This window comes from Serinus canaria, chromosome 1A (assembly GCF_022539315.1).
Source record: "Serinus canaria isolate serCan28SL12 chromosome 1A, serCan2020, whole genome shotgun sequence".
Classification (NCBI taxonomy): domain Eukaryota; kingdom Metazoa; phylum Chordata; class Aves; order Passeriformes; family Fringillidae; genus Serinus; species Serinus canaria.
This window is the reverse complement of record NC_066314.1, coordinates 58916585-58939577: the sequence shown is the minus strand read 5'-3', so window position 1 is coordinate 58939577 and position 22993 is coordinate 58916585. Positions and strand designations below refer to the sequence as shown.

Genomic DNA, 22993 nt, shown 5'->3' with positions numbered 1-22993 from the left:
ATCATTAATCACTCCAAATATCTGATTTGTGCCCTGCACTCCCCACCACCCTATATCCAAGACTGCTCCTCAAAACTACAAAGATGAAGGCCAAAACTTTGGGAATTCCTCTAGGAAATTCAGTATCAATGCAGTTCCCAAGCCCTGAAAGAAGCAGAGCAGTGCCTTGAGAAGTTTATGAGCCAGAAGCAGAGGGACCAAGATATGACCAGGACTGTGTCCACAGGATTGGCACTTTTCTCACCTGCCCAGCTCTGTATAATAACAGTACCATACCACAGGCTCTTTTCTACAGACACCTGTGTGTGGCACTGCCAGAAACCACATGAGTGCACTTGAAATTGTAACAGGCAGAATGAACTGGCATGAGCTCCTGATATAAGAAAATGAGGGGGATGGCAATTAAAAAGACACCCAAGTAAGTTAACATCATTCTGTAAGACAAATCTGTACTTACCCCAGCATAAAACATTTTATTTCTAAATCGGCTGTTGAATTTCTCTGGATTTGCTTCTGTGAAAGGATGAAAAATAAAAGTAAGAACAACCTCATAAAACAAGGAGACTTCATTATACTTTCACATTCTCTGCCAACACTACAGTGCTTTCAGTGTATCACTCACAGAAAATATTACCATAAATATGTTTTCCATGTGTGAGTCCCCCATCTGTGCCTTTCTCTGCTATCAGATTTCAAACACTGATATTGAATCCTTCCCCTTTCTTGTAAAGGGGGGAAATAAAGCAAAGAGGTAACAAGAATTCAATCAGTTAATTTAACACCTCTCAGACTATTCATCATGTGATAGAATAAAACAGAATTTTAAGACTTGTCTCTAACAATGGAGAACAAATCTATAAAAGTTATTAGAAATTTATGAAAAATAACTCATAGTTTGAACCAGGAATAAAGCATTAATAAATTACAAGATGAAACAGCCCCTAAATTCTGATGTGTTAGAGTTACTAAGGAATAGACATTTCTACCCAAAGATTTCTGCAGAAAAATAAAAAAAAAAAGGAAAATGAGAATTGGTTACTGTAAAACCTATTTAGAAACCTGCTTCATTTTGATTAGACTCCAAGAGATGAACACTTTTAAGTCTAGTAGCAATGTACCTCCAATGGTTAATTATTCTCACTGTTAATGTAAATGTGGCAGTTTCCAATCTTGAAATTTTAGTCTTCAACTGCCAACTGCTAAATCTTGTTATACTTCCCTGTCAGATTAAAGAGCCTTCAACTATCAGATATCTTCTCAAGAAAATACTTATAGGCAGTGATTAAATAGCCTCTTAACCTTCTTTCCAATAAACTAAATGGAGTTCCCTTAATCTCCCAATATGAGGCGCATTTCCCAGAATAGAGTTCATTCTTGAGCCTCCTTGGAAATTGCTTTCCTTGTGGCATCTAGAGACTCCAGAGGCAGCCCTTCTGACCCTGTATTCAGTGATAGTACCAGCTACTCACCCTGGCTCATTGATTCTCTAGTGAGAACATCAAACTACCAAGGCAGTCCTTCTGGCTAAAGCATCCAAATTACCTCTCAAATGACCGCATTAAACAATACTTCCAGTGCTCTTGAAAGCCACTACATCTCACAAAATACAGCTACATTTTGTAAGGATGAGCTGCTTGAGGTTTCTGTTTTGCTTGTTGGTTCAGTTACTCTACCTGTTGCTGCGTCTCAGGTGACTCAAACTCAGTCAGGGCCACTTCTACTTCAAACAATGAATTTAATTGCAAAAGTCACTCTCATCTCACTTACTGAGGTCACAGCTCTTTGCAGAAAGTCTCAACACCCCATGCTAAGCAGCAGAATGCTTCTGAAGGCTTAGTGCCTGTGCTGCACATTCTCTCATGAAAGTATCCCTAGTGGTTCCAGACAGCAGACACCACAGCACTGGACCTTACATGGATCTTATGACAAACACTCCCCCTAACTAAAGCCCCAGCTTAGAACAGGAAAAGGAGCCTTTCTGATGTCAGGGACTCAGCAGTCCCTCAACCTACTGGTCCCACTTCTGCCAACACAGATGAGCACGGGTAGAGAGGAAGGATTCTATGACGGAAAATAGAGCCTTAAGTTGAAGTAAATTAGAAGTGAATTATTGTGTATCCACTCCATCCTCACTGTTCCTGAACCATCAAAGAAATAGAAAAATGGAATGTGTTAGACTCTGTCTGTGTGCAGTGGGGAAGTTTCCTGCAAATTAACAGTCCTGCACAGCTGAAGGATCAAGCAGGATGTCAGCAGGGATAAAGTAAATTGCACCTTCCATGCTCTACCAATGCATAAGGATACCAATGGAGGAAGTTGGAAAGAGCCAAAACCCAGAACACTTCCCAAAAAAGCAGAGCTAAATACATCAGACTTGGATCCAGTCCTCAAGGCTCAATGTGTTTAGTCACAAGTGTAGAGGTTGCCATGGAAAAGGCCACATTAATATACAGGTTCCTCAGAGACAATGCAATCACTGCTTATTCTAAATATAACAGCTGACCAATATCTACTACTAAAAGTGTCCTGTTGGCTGAGAGCTCATATCAATTTATCTTATTTTGTTTTTCAGGCATGATATTTGTTTTAATACTATATGTGATTACAATAGTTCCACATAAGCAAATGTTTGCAGCCTATGCATGCAGCAAATGTATGTGCCTCAAGAGCACAAATGCTGTAGCTGTGAAAGTACTTTACATTTTGCTACCATTGCTAAGTATTTCTCTGGATTATCATCAGTAATCTGCTTTGCATTGCTTAATTCACCAAGCCACAGGATTCCTTGGGCTGGAAGGAGACTATAAAGTTCATCTAGTCCAACCCCCTGCAATGGGCAGGGACTTCTTCACCTAGATCAGGCTGCTCAGAACCTCATTCAATCCAACTTCAAATGTTTCCAGGGATGGGGCCTCCACCAGCTCTCTGGGCAACCTGTGCCACTTTTACCACCCTCATTTTTAAAAACTTATTCTTTATACCTAGTCCAAATTCACACTTCTTTTGCTTAGAGCCATTATCCCTTGTCCTATTGAAACAGGACCCATTTTTCTTATAAATCCCCTTCAAGTATTGAAAGGCTATAGTAAGTGCTCCCAGGAACCTTTTCTTATACAGGCAGAACACCCCCAACTCCACATGAAAAACAATACAACCCACACACCAGCAACACCTTCAGGGCTTTCCTATAAGCTTTCCTCTTCTAAAATACATAGAATTAACTTAATATATTTTAGCATTTGAGAAGACAAGGATGACACCAGCAGTGAGGACTTGTACAGAAGCTCTCCTGGCCATACATTCTCAGACACTCAGCTTGCTCTGCCAAGTGCTTTTTCACCCGTGTAAATTTTTAAAACCCTAGCATGTCTGGAATAACATTCATCCTTTATAGGGCTCCATAACTTCATTATTAAATAATGCCTCCATTAAATGAGAAAGTAGCCATGCATTTTATCTATACAGTATATTCACAGCCACATTAGCAATGCAGAGTGACATGCACTCATAAAAAAATGCATATAGCTGTCATAATTTCATTCCTGTGCCCTTTTGTGGCCCCTCATTATTATTCCTAAAGCTTGAAGCAGTCTTAAACATGATAAAATATGCATTAGCTCATTCCATCATGTATCCTGCTCTTTATTTAGCCTGGCATTAGAGTGCTATCTTTTCATCTTGAAATGACACTCTGATAGTAAGACAGTGACTATGAGGAAGGCTGTGTTTCAGAAAAAACACCTGCATATGAAGCTGGAATCACCAAAAGCTGAAGGCAGACACCTGAACAAGATTTGTTTCTACAAGCACACCTGCCTAAACCATATAAATAGAACTGTTCATATCAGTCCCAAAGCCACAAGTCAGTCTGTACAGGGTGGCACAGCTGCCACTGGCGAGGGGACAAGACAAGGTGCTACAGCTGCTCAAATTCCTGACACTTCTGTGGACATTGAACCCTTTAACTTGCACAGAGAACTCTGGGTCTGTACCAAGTCCAGAGTATGGCATACTGGTCCATCGGTAACAGCTGATCAGTTTGAGAGTACAATTACATTCCTGCCATTCAAGTCTTGCGGCTCTTCTCTCCCCTCCACTTCCACACTCACACCCGACATATATTATCTCCTTTACAAGAGCTAACACTTTGTAAAGGCTTTCCTTTCAGCCCTTTTTCTCCAGTACATTACAGTCTTCTTTGTACTTTTTTCATTTCTTAATCATGAAGTCCCTTGGAAACTCATAATACAATCACTTTTTCTTCTTGTATGTATCTTAAGGTTTCATGTTCCAGCTTTACTTCTGAATTACAAGAACAGGATGTTAAATCCAACTCTATTTCTGAATAATAACTGCCCATTCACAAGGCTAAGGAAATATAAATTCATATTACCTCTGGATTCATGGAACTCCAGTGTAACATGTGCATCAAATCCAAGACTGAAGTAATTATTGAAGACATTGAGGGGAAGCTGCAATTAGATAATAAAGGGCCATTAAAACAGCATGAATTGAACACTTCTCAACACACCAGGGTTTAACTATTTAAACTTGGCTCATCATGGAAACCTACTAAGAACAAAGTGGAACATATCAGGGAAATGTAAGCAGAAGGTTGCTCTGAAGGTTAGTAATGGCTTGTGGAAAATAACCAGATAAACAAATAGACCTACAGTGTTTTATGATCACGTGTGTGTCTTTGTTAACACATCAGAGGGTTCCTAAATGTTGTCATTTAGATTTCCCATAAGGCTGCACCACTTAACATATCACCAACACAAAGGTTTTCAAAGGTTTTGCTGGCTCTTCAAGCTCAGCATGGCAAATGAAGCTCCAGCTGTGTTCCTCTCATGCCATATATAACCAGGAGCAAGCCAAGTCCCAGAGAAGAAGCCCTAATCCTATTGAGGATGTGTGAGGCAGGCAGGCACACATCTGACCTCTTTGTTTCACATACCCAGCAGGGCTGTAGAGAGGCAACTGTAGCATCCAATAGATAAACTGGAAATTATGACTGAGAAGAAGAAAATAGTTCACAGAATCAGGAGGTTTAAGTTTTGTAGCATTTTCAACATCTCCAGTCCAAATGATAAATTACTATGCAATTTCCTTGCAAAAATTTTCTCATTCTTCAACTACCAAGATACACTAGTGGAGATTACATGAAAACCCAGACAGAAAGAAGTTAAATAGAAAAATACACTACACCTTGCTGTAAAGTAGGAAACTGCTGGTATCCATTAGCAAAATGCTAAGGAATTAAATTTTACATCCTGTTTTTAGTTTTGCCTAACTCGAGAATGGATGGCAGTTTTCCCGCAACTAGAGGAGCAACAAAGGCCTTTCTGATAAAATGCTAGGGATTTTTTTCCAGGATTTAATCTTTGACATAAATGTTCAATGCCAGGGTGTTTCAAACAACAAATAAATGCCTTTCACACAATTCTGGAATCACTGGCACATGAAATGAATCAAAGGGAGAGAAGCAGATAGAAAATTTAAAAGTTGCAGAACTCCCCACCCATGCTGCCTAAAGGGTAACCCAAAGAGGTTCATAAGCTTTCTGTAGCTGCCATGGGAAAAGGCAGGCTCTAACCTTACGTGCCCCATCCTCCAGCTCATCCTGGGGCAAATCAGGGTTGCGCTCAACATGGAGATTCCAACGGTCCAGCTGGACAATGGTTCCATCTTCTACATGGCACAGGATCTTAGACACTGGCTCATCTGTGTAACCCTGACAGCAGAATGACCGGAGTATCAGCCATGGATGACGAAAACAAATCAAGTTACCAATGACCTAAAGACTTCCCTCCTTTCACACATGCCTGAAACCCTCGATAAATTTTTGATCAAGCATTTTAATAAGCAGTTATTGAGGTGCACAAGTCTAGGGCAGGCAAAGTAAGGCCATAAGGAGAGGAATTCAAAGAATATCTGCCTTTCCTGGAATAAGCCCAGCACTGTAGTAAAGAATAAATAAAGAGAAAGTATAAATGATGCTTAAATTAGAAGCCCGTTTACTGTTCTTGTTATTTGGCCTGAAATACCAGACACCTCTTCATACACTTCTATTGCAACAACAGCATTAGTAATTCAAAATCCCAGACTGCAAACCAAAGCAAACCATTGAAGCAAACCAGAGTGAAACAGACCTTGGATACAGCCCTGCCTGCTATTTTAGCCAAAAGGAAATTCCACCCCACACAACTAAATCTGAGCAGCAAGTTGGGAACCCACATAAAGGCACCCCAGCCAGTCCTTACCCCACCCCAGTTGAGGGTGCGGGCAAGGTCGTTCCCAGTGCCAAGTGGAAGGACAGCCACAGGAGGTGGGGGACTGAGTTGTAACTCATCGAGGATGGACAGGATCCAGCCCACCTATAAAAAGGAAAATTAGGAGAACCTTTAGGAATATTATAGGGGAAAAGACATGTTTTGATCATATCATATTCCTTTTTATAGAGAAGATCAAGTAAAGAAAATCTAAAAATGAATGAAGAATAATATGGACAATTCAATAAAATTATTTTTTTAATTACCACTATTTCAAAAGAAACTCAACCTTTGACAAACAGCTATGAAAGTAAATGAGAGACATGTTGAAACAGCATGGTGTCTCAGAACATGTCCTGCCAAGCATGAACTTGCTCACAAGTCTCCCTCTCCCACAGGAGAGACCTTAGTGCCAAATTATTTCATTCAGTACAAGGCATTATATCTATCTATCTATCTATATATATTTATATATACAATATACAGATACACACACACATCTAATAAAAGAATAAAAGACTAGATTAAAAGGCAGACTGCAGCTCAAGGTTGGAGGCTTTGGATTGGAACAGTGAATCTGTCTCTTTTGTATCCTGAGCTATTAGTTATTTCAGAGAGCTATTTCTTCTATCTTTCTTCTGGACTACATAAAGCTTTCAAATAGAAATCTAGCCAGAAGGAACAAATTACTGTAAATTATTTTGTTCTCATTAAATGGTAATTTTCAAAGGGGAGAAAGAATTGTTGCTAAAGATGTTATCAAGCTTTTGGAGACTGAAATTCTTGCTGCAAAAACAAAGGACTGTTCCTTAAACTACTTGTCACTTAAAAAAAAAAAAGTGAAGAACCTGTGCTGAATTTTTAGATAAAGAATTAATAAAAATAACCAGAAGATTAATTTTCCTCTTGCTGGTTTTCAAAGATGCAGTTTCTACTGCAAATGTGAGCCTTTAGATAGGACAGAAAGCCTAAATCCTGACTACATCTGGATTGAATTTTTCTTTTCCCAGCTAATATTACTGTGATTTCAAAGATATTCTCAATCCAAACCAGGGCAGCTTCACAAAAGGCACCCAGCATAACATGGCCATCAGGAAAAATAGCTGGAGTTTGAAGGACTACAGAGGAGGCGGCCTGGTAAATAAAGAAACCACCATGCTATTTAGTATTCTAGGGTATTTCTTTCTCCAATTCTCTTCAAAATAAATTTATTTTTGCACAAATGGCATTTATCAGACAGCTATTTATCATAACCAATTGTCCAATTATTAAAGCATTCAGCTGGGATGTGATTCCCTACTTGAGTTCATTGTCTGACAAAAGCCATCTCAAGTACTTACAGCTCTCATGACCTTGGATGTCACCAAAAATACTGAGGTCTTTAAAGGGCTTTTCAGAGATAAGTAATCCTCTCTCTTTCAAAATATCTATACTTCTGCACTGATAACAAGAGACAGAATAAAAAGTCAAAATAATATCAGGAGGGCCAGGACTTCTTAAAGAAGTTGGTCATTGCCATTGTCACTGACATCTGTGCTTCAGCCTCCCACTCCTACAGGTAACATCCAAATATCCACTACTTTTGTAAATGCTTTTAACTGATGAACAAGTTTCAATTTATAAGCACAACATTGCTATTTAACTTGAGGTCACTTCTAAACCTTGTACATTAGTTGCACAATCCAGGATGACACATACTATCATTTCCCTCTAAACAGAAAGCTCCTGACTGCTTTGAAAGCAAAGCTTTCCACTTCTGCCCTGAAGTGACAATAGAAAAGTTACTATAAAGTTCTGATTCACCTCAGTAATGAGAGGTAACATCTGGTCTCATTGCATATTCATTAAGTCCATTTGAGCCAGATTTTTCATTTCTAGATGTAATGGCTTTGGGAATAACTAGATATTAATTTGTTTCAAACTGAGCAGCAGCAGAGGTAACAGTGGAGTGCTGCTCATACTAATGAGAAGGTGCTGCCACCTCTCGCACATTTCAGCAAAGAGAAACAGAATGGTCTGACTTAATGCAGTTGTATTCTTTTCTCTTTTAATATCTTAACGATAATTTTTCCCCCTTCCTCAGATGGGAAAGAAAACAGATGGAAACACTTTTTCTCAGCTGATGCCTCTGGCTAAAGGACTGCCTTTCATGTTTAAAGAAAACGTTCATCATTCAGTAAGAGTCGTGTCTTGGTTTCCCATGTACCAGCAAGAAAGTGGTCTTATGGATTTTTTTTCTTCATTCTTGCAGGGGACACATTGATATTAATATCCCTACCCCTGGGGTTTTAAAAGAACAGACAAAAACTGGAAAAATCCCCCCAGAAGTTCAAGCTGAGGTGAATTAAGAGAGGGGATTCAGCTCTCTACAAAATAAACCAACCACCTCTCCATGCCCTAAACATCTATATAGATATGTTCTGTCCAATCACTGAATCTTGTTAGTAGTAATGCGTTTTCCTTACCATTTTTACTGCTAAAATTGCCATCAAATGTATATTGAGGAACTGAGCCCCTGGAGATTAAAGGTCAGTTTTTCAAATGTATTAGTATTCAGTGTCACAGACTGAGATTTAAAATATTTTGAAGTATTGGAAAGAGAATGCAGTTATAGTAACTCCATTACCACTCATGACCTTCAGACCATGAGCTGCAGAGTTTTTCTCCAGATGAAGGTGCACAAATCCTTTCAAGACCTGACCCCATTCACTTATCCAGGAACACAGAAATTGTGTTGTAAAGTAAAGTACTGAACCTGGATCTGCCAGGGTCTAGCAGGAAGGAGCAGAAATTAAGATATAATGGCTCCCAGACACTAAGTTAGCCCTCAGATCAAACATATCTGGTGAGAGGAGACCAGCAAAGTTAGTTTTTATTCCTTTTAAGCTGTACAAAATCTTTATGCATAAAGGAAAAAGGGTTTTGGATATGAGAACCTGGCCTCATATCTTCACAAGACAGACCACAGAGAAAATTGAAAAACAAATATTAGATTTCACAAGTGTAAGATATGTTGTCTCTCTCTGCCTCTGCAGGCAGGGTGAGGTGGGAAACCCACCACTGTGAGGAGTTTAATCACTTGGCCAAAGACCATGGCACTGCCAGGTCCCTGCCACCTACCGTCCCATCCCCGCCACACGCCAGGATCCGCAGGTTCGGCACTTTTCTGTACAGCTCCAGCCTGCCCAGGGAGGAAAAGGGGAAAGAAAAGGAGAAAAATGTAAGAACAGCAATGCAGACATTTTTAATGCATTTTGCTGAGTGACAGTGTAACCACCACTTACTGCATTTTCAAATATTCATTACTAAGAATATGAGTAGAGGTAGAAAATTGAAACCACTTGGATGTGAAATGAGGCCTTCCTCCATGTCAGGCAGCACCTCCTGACAAGTGTTTGATCAGTTTAGCATCTTCCCAGATTTTCATATTCCCTCTAGGGAGGTCAAAATCTTTCATTTTTCTCTTACCCTAAAGTAAACAAATTTAAACACTGAGGTTTTAGAACAATATTTAATGTTCTTCATCACGACTTGTTGAGGTACCATTTCTGAGTCTTGTATAATGTGACAGCTTCTTCAACAAGTGACTGTATTTTAACACCACAGAAGGCAAGAATATGTAATAGAGTTCTTTCTCTGGATATGTGATCTAAATATCAACAGGAGAGACCAAAAAAACACCCATTGAAGTCCTGTCCTTTCAGTTGCACCCTTCAGAAAGCCATAATGAAATATTTTCTAACGAAGGTGGGGACATTCACATGTGGAGAGCTGAGTGACCAGAGCAACTAACCCTCCTTTTCCCCATTATACAGTTCTGAAAAATGTATGTCTAACTTCAAGCTTCTAAATATCATGAGAGAATAGCAGTGCAGGTGCTTCTTCAGGAAAATAAAAAGCTTAGGTGCCTTGAATAGGAAACATTTGGACTGCTCTTCTACAGGCAAATATTTGATTTTCCATTATTACTGTAAAATATTTACAGTAATAATATTTACAGAAACATATAAAACATATTTATAAAATGTGAAAGTAGTTCTGAACAGATGGTTAAGAAAAGCCAGTATCCCCCATGTCAAGTACCACAGAAGGATGGTTTATCATCTCTTGGCAGCAAAACTCAGCGCTTTAAAGAGAGGTGCTCTCTCCCTTGGAAAAGGTTTGCACTTAAATTATTGTCTGGGTAAGCTGAGTTAGTTACTCAGTGGGCAGGGACAGTTGCACAGTGCTGTGGTGTGGCAGTCTGGAGGCAGCCTCACCCCACTGGAATGCTCATTCAATAGGAAGTTGTCAGGCACTGGGATCCTCAGCGAGCCTTGCAGCCATCTGGACCTGCCTCTCTCTGGACATGGGGGCAGCTCCTGACCTCTTCTCACAAAGGCCCCCACTGCAGACCTTCCCCTGTTGCATTCACACTCTCTGGAAAAATCCCTTCACCCAGGATTTTTATCCTGGGAAGCTGAGAAGCCTCAGAGAAAAAGGAACACAAATTCTTTTCTCATTTGCTTCTCCTGTGTTGTGCTCACATGTGGAATGTGTTTGGATACTGTTTATCCAACAGGTGATTGTTTCATTGGTTTCTGCTGTGGGTTGTTTTGAGTCTGGCTGATTGGGGCCAAGCTGTGTTGGGACTCTGGAGAGAGAGTCATGAGTTTTCATTATCTTGTTAGCCTTCTGTAAGTACCCTTTCTGTATTCTTTAGTATAGTATTCTTTAATATAATATAGTATCTTAAAATAAATTAGCCTTCTGAGAGCATGCAGTCAGATTCATCGTTCCTTCCTTCATTGGAGCACCCCACAAATAGAATATTCCCTTTGCTACCAAAACCTGGACACGTAAACCTCACACAGTCACTCATCCAATCAAGCTGGATCTTTTGCTGTTTTCCTGACCAGATCAGAAATAGGATGCACAGTAATGAAGGCTCCATCACTTACGCATCTCTTGGCCCTTCCTGAGAGAGATCAAAGACCTGGCGTGGATTCAAATACCACATAAACATTTGGAGAACCTTGGTGCCCTGGCAAGAGAGAAAAATCAAAGGAAGGGAAGTTAGGAGCAATTTAATGATTATTGGAAATAATAGTGTGCATTATTCACTGTACTTCAACTGCTTTTCTTTCTTTCTGTGCTTTATAAAGCCAACATAAAACAAGAAGACAAACTAGAAAGTGGCATAGCAAATGACTGCTCTGTAGAACAGCAATCCAGGACGAGGTGCACATGCAGGCATATAGACCAATTTCAACAACACAGGTAACTAAATGGTCCATAAGAACAGGCAATTGGGGTCAGACCAAAGTTTCATCTCCCACAGCAACCTGTTCTCCTGCTTCTCACCACCTGCAACAAGAAGAAACCTCTGTTATCCCACCTAACCCTCAGCTATCCATGACAGAAAGAAGTTGAACGATGCACTAGCCAAAGTCTCCATCACATTGAACAGTGTGCTGCCCAATGTCCAAGCAATGACAGTGGCCTCCACCATCACCACGATGATCATTCATCATTGTAACCTCTACCATCTAATGAAGCAGGAGTCAAGGACTGTGGGGTACAGCTGCTCCCATGGTCCCTCACTCTATGCAGTGTGGCCAGCCCACCACCTAAAGGTATATTTTCTGTTTTCTCAAACCCTGAGATTCATATTCCACCTCAAACCCCTTCCTTCACGTTCTGCCAAGAAACAAAGTGACAGGATCTCTTACTAGTAGCAGCGAACTAAGAACTCTATGGACTGAGCCTGTGCCCTTATTCAAGAATGCCTTTCAGACATGGCCTGAGGGTACACATGAGGAACTTTCCATAGCTTTCCCTTCCTAGGGATGGCTCTTCTGCCTGACACCTTCCCTGAAGTGAAGAACCAAGAATAGCAGTCATAGTACCTAGGAAAAGGTCTAAGAAGAGAGAAAATAAATGGGATGTTTTCCATAGGTATTCTTCCAATCTCAGCTGTATGCAGTTCATAGAACTCTTGAACCAGAGGGAGGTACAGGACTTCATGATTTTTCACTTCCAAATATCTCCTCCAGCCTGTATAAATGTTTAGCACCCAAAACATCCAAATGCAAGGAGTTTTTCACTGAACTACAGACTGTGAAAAGAACCAGATTTTTCCTTTTGTTTTGAATCAGTCTAAACAGTTTAATTTGATATCCTCTCTAATTCTAACAGAGGAGAAAATGAGCAGTGCCTATACTGCTTTCCATGCTCTATAAGCCTCTGTTGTATCTTACACCAATCTTTTCTATTACAAGGCCCTGTTTATTGAAAGGCACTCCAATTCTTTGATATTCAAAAAGTGGGAGAATGAGGGAAATACTCACTTGGGTAAGTGAATATTTCCCCGATTCATTCCAAGAATCCCAAGGAGGAAGTCTGCTGCATTTTAGTCGCTGCAACTTGTTCTCTGTGGTACAGTACAAGACCACTAATGATTTTTCTTAGATGCCATAGGAATATATCATTTCACATTCAGTAATTTCAACTAGCCTTTCCAAGCAAATTTAAATCACTTTTTGGATAAAGTCTAAAAGCGTCACTGGAAACCTAAATTCTCTGTGAAAAGATGAAATTTTCTGAAAAATTCCAAACTACATTTTAGATTCCTTTCAAGAATCTGAAGATAAGAGTACAGCCACTCAAATACACAAATATCTATTCCAGTCATCCAGCTCTACTGAAGTAGAAGGGCCATTCCACAGCAAAGACCTCTTCTGAGGAAGGTCTTCTGGCTTCTTAAGGCAGAGTGTCCTTTCTATCTGACTGGCCAAGAAAGAGAGTCATTTGCAGAAACCTTGCTGTTAAATATAAACTTCACAATCCTGACCCAGCTTAATCTTACCTGATTCCCTCCACTTTTTGGATTGACAAAAACCAGCAGTGGCTTCATGAGCGGAGAGGAGATAGGTTTTATCACAAAAGGCCGGCCTTTGTTATCCTGAGAAACAGAAGCAAGAAACAGCTTCAGTACACAGGATCTAACATTCTTTGGCATAGCACACACAGAAGACCCAACCTAGCTCTGACAAAACTACCTCAGGTACTGGAAATAGTACAGTCATGTCAATGTGTGCCCAGCTGAGACCAATTTATTCAGCTGAGACAACAGAATAAAAGAAGAGGGGGAAAATACCAGTTCAGGTTTGTTAACAACTATTTCAAAATTCTTTTGAGATTATTTCTGACCCTATTCCCCACAATTGTTCACACAGCACTAATAACATGTCAAAGACAGTGTTATTTCTAATATAAACAGTTTTTCCGAAGGAAAATAGAATGAGATAAGTTACTTTTTCCATGAATTCCATCTAACAGACAAGTTGCATAAGCACTTATTTCCAGATAATCTGCTCTCAAGTTCTTGGCCTTACTGCCTTCCCACCTTTGATAAAACGCCACAGATCCAACATGACACATCCTTGGGAAAATTATTTGCCTCCCTATTCCCTAGCCCCTGCAGGACACCCCAGAGGCCAGAAATGAGGGCACTGTCCTGGGCTTTCAGACACACAGATTCCAGTTTCTGGTCTGCATTTCTCCCACCAAACAAGAAAGGACTCAAACCAGAGAGCCCTGACTATACAGGGGTGAGTCTCCCCCCACCTCTCCTATTAGGCTGCTTGTCTATATAATTAACCCACCCACTAGGAAGGATATGGAAGCAAGGTCTTCTATAGACACATGATAAATAAACCAATAGATCAATAAACTGCTTTCTCTCTCTGTGATTCAATTTTAATACGAGATCCCTTGAAGAAGACGTCCAAAAATGGATCACATCTGGACCACAGCCTTGCATCAGTGCTCTCACCATGGGTCTCACAACCCCAGTTTCACACCCCTGTTCTGCTTAGAGAAAAAAAAGGGTGTGAGCTGAGTCTCTTACATCCCAAGGGAACACTCTTTCTTTAGGGCGCTGGTGCTTCTGGAGTGTGGTACATTGTTTCTTGAAAAAAATCAACTCAGAAAATAAAACTTTTCATATGAGTTTTATCTCTTCCAACAACAAATTCAATATCATGGAATTTTCCAGGGGAAATATATATTAAACATTCCACTGGAAAAAAGAAAAAATAAAGCCTAAAAACTTTTAAGTTTGTGTTTAGACATTTAAACAAAAGGAGCACGATATCCAAAGCACTTGAATACCTACTTCATTTCCTCTTTTGCTGGCTTTTCTTTTAAAGGATGTTCTCTTCTTTCGCCTTGTTGAAGTCTTTAAGGAGTTCTACATCAAAAGAAAAAAGAATACATGAAAAGCAAAACAAAATTTAGAAGACAGGCCCTGGCAGAGCCCCTTTACGAAGCTCTTCCATGCATGTCCACTTGGAGAATGATAAGAGTGTCTGGCACATGCTCGAGATTTAAATTACATGCGCTGCATGCTTTACACTTCCACACCACCGTTTATGGAGAAAGCCACACACGGAGACCAGACTGGTGCTTTGGAACCGGAAACTTTCCCACGCTGTGAGGGGGGAAAAAAGATCAGATGCTCCCATAGACTCACATAACACCACATGTTGTACCTGCCAACCCTCCCAAAAGGGGTAGGAGACGCCCGTTTCCCCTTCGGGGCTCCAGTCTCCTGCCCAATCAGGCTCGTCTCCTGGTATGGAGACCACCTGCATAAAGATGTAATAAAAAAACATGATAAATAAGATATTTTTCATGTTTTTTTGTTTGTTTTTTTTTTTTTTTAAGGAAAGAAAACAACAAGTTTTAGCTCTGGCAACCATTATGACTAAACATAACGTAGGCCACCATGGCGTAGGATGCTGGCACCATAGAGTCAGTTCCAGCCTATCAAGAAACTTGTGCAATCATCTGCTAAGGAACAAACTGAATTGATGATTTTTAAGGATTTAAGTAGAGAAGGTGTTTGTCAGCTGATTTTTTTGTGTTTTTAAATAATAATACCACTTAACTGCATAGGAAAAAACGTCCAAGTGCTTGTATTTCTGCAGAACCTATTAAAATAGGACTTATGTTAAGGCTATTCTCCAGGCAGATGACAGTCTGCTCAGTGACACAGACCAAAAGGTGCTTTGGTGTGATAAGAACAGCAAAAAGGGGATTTTATTCTATTTTTAAATTTATTTTAATTCATTAATTGAAGTTATACCTGCAGGAAATCCTAACCATTTACATAATTTAAATTTTGTCTTATGGGACATATGACAAATATTTTTGCACTATTTCAACTTCTAGTCTAACCACCACTAGGAAACAAAGTAGCACAATGAATTAGAAGAAAGTTCATTGATTTTTTTTTTCCCCTGTATATAAGAAGGAAAGCAAGATTCACTCAGCTCATCTGAAAGTTCTTTTCTGTCCTAACCTTGATCAGATGTGTACCACTAAACAAGCAGAGATCATCAAATCTGTAAAAAGTGATGTTTATTCTTAATCCTGCTCGCTATCCAACATCAACAGGAATATAGCTACAAAGTTTTGTTTAACACACATCAACCACTTAAAGAATTTCAAGAGTACGACATGCCAGATGCACAAGTTAATGCTTCCACATCCCTGAGAAGAAAAACTAACAGCTATCTAACTGAAATACCTAAAGGCATCGTCCTCTATCACAGAGACCAAGAGAAGCCTGTCATAGAGCAAAAGGTCCCAAGTTCTCAGCATTTCTGAAGAAAGACATAGTCATGCCTTGTTGCTTACCGAAAATACTAAAGACAAGACAGCCTTGTAGAGCAATTCCAGGAATTTGCCCTTTTAGACCATATTTTGAGAAACCACCTAAAAGTTCATAATCTTCCCTATGCTGATACAAAGTGATCTTGAAAGCATGATAAACCATAAAGACTGCACTGAGTACCAAGTGCATCAGCAACCCCATCTGCATGGTCTTGTGCTGCCCAACCTCAGTAGTCACGTTAACTGCAGGCAAAAACCCTTGATGTCAACAGAAAGTTATGGGGGCATTACATTCACAGCTGCCTCCCATGGGGGCCTTAGCCCATTTCCTCAGGCATTCTCTGAAGGATTCGCCCTGGATTTGGGCAAAACACAGGTCAGAGAGAAGATCTAGTCTACCCACACTCTTGTTAGTAGTGTGCTGAAAGCTCACACGCATGCCAAGCGTTAAGATGGCTCAGTAAAATCCTGACTAATTATAAAAGAATAATTTAAAGAATGCTTAAATGTAGTTGTCATTAAAGGCCCCTATAATGTACCTAACAGCGGGGTGGGAAAAGGCATACAGCTATATTAAAGAAACAGTTTAAGGCTAAGCCTCCATTTATGGTTATAACCATTTTCATTTCCATACTCTAAAAGGTACTAAATGCTACATCTCTACAATGTTATTTCACCTCTTTTTTTTTTTTTTTAATTTTTTTCAAACATGCCTGCACCTATAGCGTTAACAGAACCTAAAGCTTTGCTGCAGTTATTGCAACCTCGTGTCCGTAGCAGATGAACCGCAAAAAGCTGCTTAGACATACATGTGATTTTTGCAAACATGCAGCAGAGTAACAGCCAAAGAAAATCAGCCGTCTTTGCACACTGAAGTGAAGAAATGGATACATAATATCTTGTTCACAGAACAAGGTAATGAGTATTTTGTAAACAAACAATGTTATTTAGCAAGGTACCTGATAGCAAAGCATACCTTTAAATGGGCACAATAAGTAAATCCTAATTTCCCTCTAGAGAGGAAACCTCTCCTTTGTGGATGTCAGTTTGTCCATCTTCAAAAAGAGATTTTTCATATTATTGAATGGTCAGTATAGCTCTCAGAAAGCTTAGGTAGCTGAACAGAGTAATTGGAGTTCTTCTTGTATGGTGTTGGATGATGTGAATGCCATGGACTACCTCAGACAAATCCAAGGAAAACTTTCAACCTTTTCCTTTACAACTTTTTATCCTCAGTTTTCAAAGGCTTTTAGCACATTGATTTTCAAATTACTTTAACAATGAACAGCATCTGGGAAGGTCAATTGTGGCCATCTTCTGGTCCGTCACAAACCACTATCAGAAAAGCCAGCAGCACTCAGCAATTGAGGAAATATAGAAATAAGCCCAGAAATGTAAGTGTTCACTAGAACTAGTTCACAGTCCTCAAAGGAGGAGAAGAAAACACCAATTTACTCACCTTGAACAGAAAAACCTTGGATTTTACAGTTACTGCCTTTGTCTTCCCAAACAGAAGACAGACTAAAACAGTAAGTCCATCAGTCAGACCCTCCTTATCCTCTGCTTTTCTCCCACAACACAGGCATATATCAAGTCCAGTGCCAGAGCTAATACCACTTTGGCTACCATACCTCACCTACAACAAAATACCACCAGTAAACAAGGATGACCTGCTTCACAAACTAGGAGATGGAATTGTTTTGAGCCCCAGGAAAACAGAGCTGGTATCAAAGCACTGCTAACAATACAGAAATACTGGAAATCAGTAGAAAAGATACAGAAGTGGCTCACATTACAGATAACGTGGAAGAGTTATTGGAGTTTTCCATTCATGTAAGGGGGACACTACACACAGGGCTACCACCAATTCCAAAACTGTTCGAACCATGCTGAATATTCTTCATCTTTAAATCAGTCGCTTATAAGAAGCAAAAGCTCCCCATTTAGACCATAAATGTCAGCATAAATTTGTTCTTAACCAATTACACCATGATGCTTCACTAGCCCAACATTGTTGGTAATGAGACACAGAGTGTGGTCTTTGTGAAGCCTAATATTTGAAAGGTGGTGACCCACGTTTTACAAAATAAGCATGGAAAACTATTTTTAGGGCAATCAAAAAAAAATAAATTGTAAAACAGGGAGAGGTTTTGCTACAAAATGCCATCTTATTTACTTCAAGGAAACCACAAACAAACAGGATGCAGGCACCACTAAAATCAATTTTATATGAGCGGGGAATTCAGTTCAGGAGTTGTCTGTGACCAATGTAAGTAGTTAATTAGAGCTGAGGAAATATTTTACACCCAAAAAGCTTCTAGCCATATTTATTCTGACTGCGAAATATGTGAAAAACACATTGTTGGTTACACATTCATTTTTTTTTAATGTGAAGTTACAACAATTTGTAAATATTGTGTTTATACTCTCTGGATCAAGCGATGTGAATATTTCATAGTGTTTACCAAACATTTCTATAGGGTGAAGAGGGTCATAATACACAGAAGTAGAGCAGGCCGGAAACAGCAGGAGAGGAAAAATATTTCCTAAGAAAACAAAAAAAAAGAAAACAAGACTTCTGCCAAAAAATCTGAAAGCACATCCAAAAGATCCATCACTATTTTCTAAAGTAATAAAGATGCATTTCCTATAACTCCAATGGGTGATATTAGGAAGCCTCATGGAAATGCACCCGTTGTCTGTGTTAAATACAATTTTGATCTATTTAATGGTCCAGGTACTAAAGATGAGGTTTTGCATGCTACTGACCATGAATTTCAAGGACTAGAGATGTGATTGAAAGTTAATAATCAAGTACTTTTTCTGTGCTCATGACTCAGGCACACAAAGCTTACAGCTATTTTCTTTTGGCTTAACATTTTAAGTCTTCATTTAAAAGATTTTTTTTCCATAAATTATAATTACCTAGATTAGATTTATTTTTTAATTTGAAGTTAAAAAAAAAAAATGGACAAGCAAGCAAATGCTCTACAAATATTGTAAGGAAGATATACCCTACTTTGGGCAAAAGCCAAATCAAAAGAAATCTACATGTCAGGGCTTATTGGGGTTTTTGTTTGGGTTTTTTTACCCTTTTTTACTAAAAATTAGGTAAAATAAAAATTAAAATAATTGAAGAAAAGCTTCTTTTTGTAAGGACAAACATGGATACATCTGTCAAATACCACACAGTTGCTGAAAATTAGCCAAGGATATTAAGTCCCTGCCAAGGACTCAAGCATTCCTCAACAAAAGAGAAAAAAGTATTTCTCTGGAGGAGACTGAGTAAACAGAGAAAGAAGAGTTTGGGGGAAGTCTACAACTGGCAAAAAAGCCTTTTTTCTCAGAGTGGAGGTGGCTAGGAATATTGCAATGCTTTCTCTTGACCCAAAGGAAAAACAGAGGCCCCTCTGGTTGATTTTTTGGTAACTCTATCCATGTATTTCCTCTACCCCTTGTCCTTAACAGCCAGCTTCCTACTCATGCTCAAATCTGTCACATCCCTAAACTGGAACTAAAGACAGTGTCAAAATTTAGGCCTTTTTCTGGTTTCATTGACTACTTTTGTCTTAGTGCCTTGACTACAGCCTGAACTTCTTAGCTTCTTCTTGACAGCCAGGAGGCAAAAAGCCCAGGTCACTTCCCAAGGATGGACCTTGGAAATAAAGAATATTATTCTGAAATAAAAAAATTAAACAGAATTTCTGACTCCCTTATATGTTCAGAGTTTATTTCTTTCAGCTCAACTTGGAGTAAAAACAGACTTTCAAAGAAAAAGTTATTCTTGCATGATGTGAACCCACTTTTAATTTCTGGCGAGCTCTCTTTTGGATATCTTTTTTCCCCTCTTGTGTTCAGCAGTGATTCAGCCTCTCCAAGACCTACCACTTCTATCACAAAAGCTTGGAAGTCCAATGCCTGTTATGTGCAACCATGAGTGTGTGGGTTTGTTTACTCCAGAATGTGCAAGCCCTGGTGCAAGTAAGACCTGATTCTTTACATGTCCATTAAAGGCAAATTCAGAGGGATGCCAATCCAGACACAGCCAATTCCTACTGCAGTTCAAGTGGATGTTTGTGAAGTTTTTCCCTGTATTTGCTCAGCTCTATTTAATGAAACATGCTTGACTTCCCACCACACAGGGGATGTCTTGCAGTATGCTTGCTGAACTCACAGTTACAGGAACAACTCTGAGCTGAATTAGCTCAGAACCAGTCATGTTTGTTGCTGATCATCCCAAACAGGGAAATTTACTGAAGGACTTGATGGAGGGGAAGGAGGATACAGGTTCATGACCACCATGGATGTATGCTGGGTTTCAGGGAGAGAGGAGGGGTTGAACAAGCATGCCTTGGTGAAGGAGGATCAAGCAGAGAAGCCAGGCTGGCCCTGCACAGCCAGACAGGCCCTGCACAGCCAGACAGCTTCAGAAACAGACATCAGCATGCAGTTACCTGAGGTTTCTTCACCTTAATGATCCAGGTGGGAGGCACAATGACAGCAGCATGAGCCCCCAAGGAACATGGCTCCTCAATGTGATGTAGCATGAAACAGGTGACTTTGTTATGGAACTGGAAGAGAGGGAAAGACTAGAGTCAGGAAAGACAAAGGGGGAGCCTGGAGAAGAAGAGGATGATGGTACAAAAACTGGGGCCATATTCCCAACTCCATCATCTTCAAGCCCTTCAACAGATGGAGATTTAGGACATGTAACTAAAGATTATCTTCCTAAGCCATGCCTTCTTAGAAAAAAAAAATTAAAAATGCTTAAACAAAAACAAACCAAGACAAACAAAAGCACCAAACTAACAAACAAAAAACCCACAATCACTCCTAGTTAAACTCAGTCTCCTGAAGTATTTTTCACTTACCGCCAGCTTGCACCAGGAACAACTGATGGCCACAATCTCTTTACTGTGGAAGGAGAATTTCTGCTGAAAGCCCTAGAATAACCAGGGGGAAAAAAACCATTAAATTCTTCTTGACTATAAGAAAATATATATCTCTAACTCTAGCCAGGTGAGTGTGCTAGGCAAGCAGATTTTTGGGGGATAAAACAATTACAGGAGGTAACAGAGAAGGTTCTTCCACTGGGGTATATTCATAAAATTCCTTTAAAAGGATTTCTGCAAAATGCTTCACTTTTCCTTAAATTTTTTTTGTAGTCAAAAACAATGGAAAAATAGAGAAGAAATGTCTATTTTAATTTTTCATGGATTTCTACAGACTTGAAAGTTTCAGATTTCCTGTTGAAAAAAGTGTTCTGTCATTGCAGCCTTGATTGTTATAAATATAAACAAGAATTTGAATTTTCCTTTTTTACTACAGAGTAGAATTACCTTTTTTTTTTTTTATCACAGAACAAAATTAACTACAATGTCTCTCTGAGAATGTTTTGACAGGGAAATGAAGTAATTAGGTTTATAGTTGTATTGAACTATAACAATTATTGAACTATAATAATTATTGAACTGACTCAGATTAAAATCTTTCCAGTAAGTTCCAAAAAATCCAGTTTGGCTTGATTCAGATCTCACAATTAAAATAAATTATTTCTTTGCATTTTTAAAGTAAGAAAAGCCCACCCCAACCAGAAAATGCAATTTTATTCTCCTACAGGGGAGCTTCTTTGTATAGAATGCAATATAACTTTGCTGTAAATTCTAATAGACAATTGGATCATATATATTCTTCTGCATGCAACACAGGCAACAAACAGTAAGATATAGCCTGTAATTCTGAGCTGAGTTAAAGGTTATTTTAGTCAGAGAAAAAAATTGATTTGGGTTGATGGCTGGAGAGATGAAAAGTCCACAATTTCAGTGAACAGTTTGTCAGTTGTCTTTACTGCTTAGATTTCAGATTTGCAGTTGGTTGGATCCTTTATTCATGGCCTTTCATCAATCCTGTCTCTACCTCTGTAAGTAGCCCATCACCTCCCAGAATTTTCTAATTCAATCTCTCTACCAAGTGATGAATCTGTGAGCCAATTTTCTTTCCAACAAGCTGAGTAATACCTAAATCTCCTACATGCCTGTAAATGCCCAAGACCCAATGCAAAAAAAAAAGTTATAAACTGATGTAGTAAAGTCTAACAGGTCATTGCCTCACTGCTTCTGTTATTAAAGTCCTTCTTCCCCTGCAGGACAAATGAGCCTATTAGTGCTCAGTGAAATGAAAAGGTCAAGAACACCAAGAAGGAGAATTAAATAAACAAACAAACAAAAAAAAAAAAAACCCACGCAGAGATGCCTTGGTCTTCTGAAGTGAGGGGATGAGCTACAATCAGTCTGTACAGGGTGGCTGAGAACAATCCTGTGGATACGCAGAGCAGGAGGAGGCTCTACCTGCCTGCTCACAATGCAGAACTACATCTTGCAGCTTCATCTACAGGTGTCCCTCACACCAGTTTGCCACATGGACCTCATCACCAAGACCAACTCTTGAAAAGGCTCGTGTCACCTCTGGCTAGATTTTTGCAATTTTGTTTCAATCCCTCCCCTAATGCCTCAGGGTTTACTTTCAGAGAAATTCAAAGAGTAGATTTTTCATAATGATTGTGATTTGGCATAATCAGGTTTAGCAATTGAGTGTAGTGAAGTGGCTAAACAGAGACAAGCTGGCCAGATACTTCTGGCTGGTCACATCTTGTCTGCCATTCAGTGTGAGCATAAGAGCAGTAGCTGTGATACAAATGCTGGAACAGAGGTCTGACACTGGACAAAATACTCTTTCCTCATTTACTTACTCTAGTGCTTCACAATGTTTCTCCTAGTTCCAAAGTGCATTAAAATAAAAAATAATTATTTCAGTCCCTCATGGGCACAAAGTGTTTTGGTTTTTTCTGCCTCACAGCATCAATGGGAAAACCCTTCTCTCCCAAAATCTCCAATAATAAAAGTCTAAATACAGAACATTAATTCCACAGCCCATCAGCTGTACATTTTAAACATATGGACTGAGCAGCTTGTCTGGTTCTGGATGGATCATTTTTCATTTATTTAGTAAGTCATTTGGCTTTTAGGGAGTCATTAGAGAAAATTATACAGTAATAAAAACAG

General features: G+C 39.3%; 1 protein-coding gene across 2 annotated transcripts in view; it reads right to left on the bottom strand.

Moving 5' to 3' along the window:
• Positions 1 to 20494, bottom strand: part of DGKI (diacylglycerol kinase iota) — a 103419-nt gene extending 82925 nt beyond the window's left edge. For both annotated transcript variants that reach the window (XM_050970079.1, XM_050970080.1), the window contains exons 1-9: positions 20387 to 20494; positions 14419 to 14505; positions 13120 to 13215; positions 11213 to 11295; positions 9393 to 9453; positions 6264 to 6377; positions 5597 to 5734; positions 4394 to 4472; positions 458 to 513 (exon numbers count right to left, since the gene is read on the bottom strand). In XM_050970079.1, the coding sequence (XP_050826036.1) occupies positions 458 to 513; positions 4394 to 4472; positions 5597 to 5734; positions 6264 to 6377; positions 9393 to 9453; positions 11213 to 11295; positions 13120 to 13215; positions 14419 to 14505; positions 20387 to 20479 (807 nt within the window). In that variant the 5' untranslated portion in view covers positions 20480 to 20494. The remainder of the gene's footprint in view (positions 1 to 457; positions 514 to 4393; positions 4473 to 5596; positions 5735 to 6263; positions 6378 to 9392; positions 9454 to 11212; positions 11296 to 13119; positions 13216 to 14418; positions 14506 to 20386) is intronic.
• Between the last annotated feature and the right edge of the window lie 2499 nt (positions 20495 to 22993).